The sequence below is a fragment of the Neolamprologus multifasciatus genome, chromosome 14 (genome assembly GCF_963576455.1).
Source record: "Neolamprologus multifasciatus chromosome 14, fNeoMul1.2, whole genome shotgun sequence".
Taxonomy (NCBI): Eukaryota; Metazoa; Chordata; class Actinopteri; order Cichliformes; family Cichlidae; genus Neolamprologus; species Neolamprologus multifasciatus.
Window position 1 is genome coordinate 27,625,342 of NC_140452.1, and position 7,371 is coordinate 27,632,712.

Sequence of the window (7,371 nt, forward strand, 5' to 3'; positions counted from 1 at the left end):
ACGGCCATGGTCAAGGTTTAAATCAGTCAATTAAAATAGAATTATCTGTTATTTGTGTTCGTTTGCTTGCATTTGCCTATATTATATTATACTTCATACATTTTTGTGATAACTGCATGATGAAAAAAGGCAGTCAGTCTAAAATTACCAGTAAACTACCAATCAGTTTTCATCAATAGCCTGATAAAATTAAGGTGGAAACAAACAAAAGCTCTTGCAATATCAGCACAGATCTTCTCCTTCAATATGATTTCGAATTTGTTTAAATAATTAGATGGAAGTCTTCAGAATTTTCAGTGATCCCAATACCCAATGGAGCCAAAGCCCAAAATCACAATGAAGCATTTAGGCAGGCAGTAAAACACAAGTAGAGAAAAGAATCCATAAAACAGAGATACGGTAACACAGTGAAAGCAAAAAACAAACCAAAAAAGCACCAAAAAACCCCACATTAGCCTTGCCGGTGTAGAAACCTTGAGAGAAGGAATAGGTTAACTCAAATGCCAATTTCAACATCAATAGGTAAAAGCAATTTTCCACATGGAAAAGAAACATGCATCAATCCTGTTCTCCTATTGGTTGCCTTTATCTAGCATTCCACTAATGTATGAAATCACTTGGAGATATTAGCGCAGGATAACAAGAGGATTTATTGGGATAAAACCACTCAGCATGAGATAATGGGACAAAGCCCAGCACTCATTTGTGAAATACTATGGTGGGTGGGTTAGGATAAAAGGTAGCCAAGATACTGGGGTAAAGCAAATTATCAGTGATCCCATTTTTTTTATGAATCATTAAAAAAGAAGTGATGGTGTGACTTGGGAGTCGACAATGTAATGCATTATATTTTTAATCAAATTGAGTGCACACTAAAAATGCTGATCATATATTTTGACCTTAGGGTCAGTCAGATAAAGGAAGCTTTTATGTGTGTTGCTATGCATTTATATACGTGTGTGTGTGTGTGTGTGTGTGTGTGTGTAGTTGCATTTGTGCATAAATGTATCTGCATATGCTTTCTGAAGCAGAAAACAAAGACCCTTGACTTTATGCAACCATGCGTTTATAGGCTTTATGTGAGTGTGACTTCTACAAATTTGAGCAATAATAATTCAAAAATAAACAATGAATACAACACAATGTAAAATGTTACATACTATGCGAGTTTATAGACCAGATCACTGATATTGGAGATGACTGTTTGACTAGCTAAGGGCATTCTTATTTAACAGGAAAATATCAGGTGTGCTACTTTTCTTTCACTTAGTGTAGGCTGACACATATGAACCAACTCTCACCATTCCTACAAAACCCAGTACATATCATCCCCATTTTCAAAAACAACGTAAACACGGCTTCCTTCCATAGGTGATCACAAATGTATCAAAAACACAGAACATCTTCTTTTAATAATTAGAATTTCACAAGATCCTATGACAGCATCTGTTCTATAGCATCTTCACCCAAATGTAGCAGGTTCCATCATATATTTCTTAATTTTTCTTTTTTGTCTGCCATGGGCCCAGAAATGAATGAGGCTTAAACATGGACATTTGAATTATTACAAAACATTAAACGTTGAGTCCTGTGGAGGAGAATAATGGGGGTTAATTTACCTTAAACCATTTATTAGTTGTCAACAACAAATAAATATATATGTATATGTGCATGTGCATGTGCACACACACGCACACGTTTGTGGAACAAAAGGGCAACAAATGTGAAAAAAATTAAGCGGTTATGAAACTGAAGTTAATCAAATTTATGTCACTGCATTTTATTCACATTTCTTTGTTTTATATATATATATATATATATATATATATATATATACTTTAAAAATAATTCATATGACCATTCATCTGAATATGAGATTGTATGACCTTTTAGGATGAACAATTTGTGCATCACCTTATAACTGCATCAAATCTAATAAATGTCCAACTGAATCTGAACACTTTTTTATCGCCCTCCAGTGGAGCGAATCCACACTGCTACTGTGGAGGCAGTCACAGAAATTAGATGTGCAAATTCAAAGAGCATCTTCCAATCACATTTTCATTCACCCTCTCAATTACTGTTTATTAGCCTACATCAGCAATACCCGTTTAGATAATGACAATCGCAGCATGCCTCACTGATTTGGTATCAACTGCTATATCCACTTCAAACCCCGCAGCATTCACGTGACGTGTTGTGGCATTGCACTTGATTTTTGCTCCAGGTATTATCCAACTGAGACCAGCAATGTAGAGGCGAAAAAAACGGTACACTAAGACATTCAGCAGGTAAAGACCATAGGGCATACTATGAATAGACATAAAATTTTTTAGGAAAAATAAATAAATCTGGTTCTCTTACCAACACTTAACTTAAAACGTATATAAATTTAGTACTAATCTGAAAAATATCACTAAGCTGAACTTAGTTTAAATGTTTTTTCCCGCTACATTCCTGTCTAGCACACTGTTATTATGACTCTAGCAGCATTTTCTCATGATGGCTGACCAGAGCTTCATCATGCCTTTTTGTAACAGGACACCAAATATAGTCCCTGTCAGTAGTGCTCCACACACACGTCCCTGCCCAATTCAGCCTTTCATCATTTGATTGAAGAGTTTGTTTTTATTAAGAAGGCTATACCAGACGCATAATCACTATACACTGATTTAACATTACCTTTACAATTAAATTCTTCACTGAAATTACAGAATAAATATATGCACATTTTTCTTCAAATCTTTGTGAGAGAGAAAACATTAAAAGTGCCTCCTACAAAGCCGTTAGTGGGTGGCGATGGGGAATCCAGAAGTAATGGAGGGGTGGGGTGGGGGGTTGGGGAGAAGGGGGAGAAGGGGTGGGTCTTAACAAAGTGTGTGGAAATATCCAGAAAACCTTCGGCATTGTCTTATAGTAATATTCACAAATGTTTTTGCCATCCGTGCGTCGGCGCATCCTTTTTACGAGAAGCACCCTGATATAGACAGAAGTCCTCATTAATAGTAATAACCATATTAATAAGATATAAAAATTAAATAGAACACTGAACTGTAAATGCGTTGCAGTATCTCTGTTCATAATGTCATTGGATAGTTCTGAGAAAATCCTCTCACTTCCTGCACCGAAGCAAGTGCATGCAGCAAACTGCAGTTCATTTTAATATATATATATGTATATATATCCTTTTTTTCTCTCTTTTGATCATTTCCTACAAACTTAATGTGCACGGCCTCCGGGTGTTTGTACATCCTAGTCAGGGGTAAAAGAGAGAAAGAAAAACCCCAAAATCAGGGAGACGTCCAGCTCCCGTGCGTCTTCAGTGAATCTGGTACAGCATCATGTAATTCCATAAAAATGGATTTTAGTGACAGATGTAGGATGGTTTGTATGTTTTATTCCCCAGTGCCCCTGTTGTTTCTCTTTTCCTCTCTCGTGGACTTATTGAGATATTTATATATTATAAAAATAACGGCTGTTGACATTGCTGGCTACTCTGAAAAAAAGGCACTTAATTGAATTATCTGAGAATGGCCTCTCCTCCAAAGTGATTTGGGGGGGAAACATTGTGACTGTAATATAATATTTTATTTTATATCATGCTGCATTTTCAAGTTGGTTTTCTTTTATGCTTGTTTTGTTTCATTTTTTTAACATGGATTTTGGGTGAGTTCGTTTTGAGGGTGGCAAAGTGAATAAGTTGACGTTGTGTCTTTTTTTTTTTTTTTTGTCCATGGGCTAGAGATGTTAAAACCGATAAGACTTTTCCAAGACTTCGAGGTAATCCGGCTTGGTTTGAAGTTTGGCCCTCAACTCAAGGTAATCACTTTGGGACGGGTCGGGGTAGCAACCTTTTCCCGCTGTGAAAAGCAACGTCTCCTTTAGCCGTGCATCCTGCTGCAAATCAGGGTACTGCATGCCTGGTGGGTGTGCATGCGCCACATGCATGTCCTTTAATTTGGGTACTGTCCCATACAAACAGTCTACAAAACCAACAGTAGGCGTGGGCCTCTGACTGTCAATCACTGTTGGGCAGAGCCCTCCATTCTCATGAAATCCTGCCATGTCAGCCGTGGTGTGGTTGACTGTAACAATGGTGTTGAGCTGAGAGTTGGAGACAGCCAGGGTCCACTCTCTCTCTTTCTCTAATAAGGTTCTGTAGTTACTGTTGCTACTGCTCCCATTGTCTTTCTTCTCAGAAAACTGTGCTCTCTCCTCCTCTGCTATCTCCCCTTCTCTAGGTTTATAAATGGGGTTGTTACACATCTGAGTCACAGGATGAGGGATGTAATCATAGACGTGGCCATGAGCATGTGTGTGACTAGCATGGGTGTGTGTGTGCATACTCTGCGTAGGTTTCTCTGGTGTGCCAGTGTTCCCGGAACTGCTTTGCCTTGGTGGGTCCTCAAAAATTCTGCATTGCATTTGGATCCCTGTCAGATCTACCTCAGAACGTTTCCGGAAGGGCAACTTTTTCCGGCGACGAAGAACAAAAGCAAAAAGCCCAGCGGCCACAAACACAGCAGATATGAAGAGGATTAGTAGGCTAAGGATGAGGACAGACAGTGGAACAGCACCTCTCCCACCTGCCACCCCCATGTCAGAGCTCCCTGTGGTGAAGTCATTCCCACCAGGCAGAGCTGGGGATGGGCCTGAAGAATATTTAAGCTCGGGACAGATGACTTCAACCTCAAGTGAACGCAGATCCTTCCCAAAAGCAAACTCTGGTGTCTTACAGATGACATCTCCAACTACAATAACAGAGGAGAGCTTTTCCAACCACTGTTTGAGGGGAATGATATCACAGGAGCAGTCCCAGGGGTTCTGATGGAGATCAATCTGGACAATTGAGGTCAGATGCTCCAGTACACCATGCACGGGCAAGGAAAGGAAGTAATTGTTACGGAGGTTGAGACGTGCAAGGTTGGTTCCAGCAAAAGCATCGGTGGGGAGGGAACGCAACAAGTTGTCATTGAGAAAAACCAGCTGGAGATTTGGCATCAGGGAAAAGGAATGAGGCTGTATTTCACGAATGACATTATACTCAAAGTAAAGATAACTCAACATATGAAGCCCCCGAAACATCCCAGGGGTGAGTCTCTCAATGTCATTCCCATTCAAATATAAACTTTTCAAGTTCGGTAGGTTGATAAAGGCGCCTTCCTGGACATAAGATATCCGATTGTTACCTAAATGCAGTAAATCCAAACTTGAGAAGTTCCAGAAATCAGAACGATAGATCTTCTGTATTAGGTTTCCACTGAGATACAATTTCTTGGCATTGAGGGGCCGTGGAAGAAGCTCTGAGATGTTATGAAAGCTTTTCTCTTTACAGTTTACCGTTAGCCCCAGGTCATTGATATGAAGATTGCAAATACATCCAGTAGGGCAAATTATTGGAATAGGAGGCCTTGTTTGATAACCTGCAATTGGGGGCTGGTTGATGCCTGGGTAGATGCTACGAGGAGTTGGGGGGTTCTTTGTGGGCCGAGGTCGTTTGGTGGGTTTTACAACTCTTTCCTTGTATTCCACAGAAGAGGCTGTGTTGTGAAAGGAGGAGAGCATTGAGGAAGGTTTAGTAGGCCATGTGTTCTCATTGCTGAATGGAATCCTGGGAATTCCCAGCTTGGCCTCTATCTCTGCATCCGAGAGCAAAGGACAGAGCTCACTGCGTTTGATTTCCCTTAAGTCTTTCCCATGTAAGTGGAAAGGATATTCACATGTGATTTCACCCACTAAAGCTGTGTAGGGAATTCTCTCCAGCCATGTTTTTAACTGGACAATTTCACAGACACAGTTCCAGGGGTTCTCCTCTAGCTGGATTTCCATTAAGCTCCTCCCAATATACTCCAGTGTGCCCTTGTATGGCAATGTCTTTAGTCTGTTTCCTCTCAAGTCCAGATGTGTGAGTGACACAGATCTAAAAAGATAATTTGGGAGCACGGGGATCAGATTGTCATTTAATATAAGTACTCTCAATTTGTGAAGGTGTCTGAATGCACCACTTTCAATCCTTTTGATAACATTGTAATCTGCCTGGAGATACTCTAAACTATCCAAGCCCAGGAAAGTGTCATTCCGGAAAACTTCTAGTTTGTTTTCATGCAGGAACAGCCGTTTGAGTATTCCTAAGCCATTGAATGCTCCGGCGTGAATATCTTGCAAGGCGTTGTTGCCCAGATTAATGGATATGGCATTGTTAAGGTGGAGGAAGCTGTTAAAGTAAAGCTTCCTCATGGAGTTTCTCTGCAGGTTGAGCTTGAAGGGCCGGCTCCATATCTGGGAGATCTGGCTGATATTTGTAAATCCTTTATTGTCACAGTGGACGTGGAAGATGCCCTCTTTGACCTCACAGTAGCAGGGCTCGAAGCAGGGCTCGTCGATCTCCTCTGAGTCCTCCAGTAGTGGGATCGGCGTGGTCCATCCTAAGGCTATGGTGCTCAGCAAGGTAACCCACAGCATCCTTGCTGACACCAAAGGGATGAAGTCTTGGCTCCAGGGACAGAGCCACTTCACAACACTGCAACAGAAAACAGAGAAGGAGCGGAGGAAGGGTGGGGGTGGGGGAGGGAAGTGGGTGTCGTAATTACACATACAGGTACACGCATGCCCTCAACCAAGAAATGTTTGTGTCAAAAAAGACAGGCAGATGGGATAGAGAGAAGAGAGGAGAGAAGAGAAGAGGAGGTCACATTAGTTTCAGTAGAATGCAAGGCAAATCTTGAAAATAATACCAATGAATTAGAAAATCATGGAACCCTACTTTCAATTTTGCAATATTGATGAGTATTTAAAAAATATGTGTGAGGCATCTTTGTAGGGCTAATATGCTGCACAAACAAATCTCTACATTAAGACAGTTAACTTTACCAAATAGAAGGGAAAAAGTCATTTGTTATGGAGGAAATATGCTGGTAAGCACGCAGTAAATCACCTGAGATATTTTTTTATCACATTGAATAAAGAAGGTAACCACAGCAGGGTGAGGTTACTGGTGAGTATAAGCTGCCCCTTCGCAGTATTTATTGCATAACAGGGACATCAATCCCTCTTTCAATAAACTAGAGTCCAGAAAAGCTTGGTGGAAATGGGAGCAGGTGCTTTGAAGGTCTAACGCAGGAAGAGGGCGGGATACGGTGCCCGCTTGGTATCCACAGTGGGGCTAAATACGGATTATTGTGACGCTTTCTTATTTTCAGTCTCCTTAAAATTAAATATCACCACAATTAAATATCACTATTATGACTCAAGCAAATGTGACAGAAGAAATATATACGCCTGAAAAATACGTAAACAACGCCACTACAGCTTCACGCTAGGCCTAAACTGTCAAATGTAAAAACGTCAATAACGTGTTGAATAGGTAAAATA

At 40.5% G+C, this 7,371-nt stretch overlaps 1 protein-coding gene across 2 annotated transcripts in view; it reads right to left on the minus strand.

The window, feature by feature from the left end:
- Positions 1-1,386: 1,386 nt before the first annotated feature.
- The window catches only part of slitrk3a (SLIT and NTRK-like family, member 3a), an 8,563-nt gene continuing 2,578 nt past the window's right edge, over positions 1,387-7,371 (minus strand). For both annotated transcript variants that reach the window (XM_085130577.1, XM_085130578.1), the window contains one exon: positions 1,387-6,520. In XM_085130577.1, the coding sequence (XP_084986703.1) occupies positions 3,748-6,462 (2,715 nt within the window). In that variant the 5' untranslated portion in view covers positions 6,463-6,520 and the 3' untranslated portion in view covers positions 1,387-3,747. The remainder of the gene's footprint in view (positions 6,521-7,371) is intronic.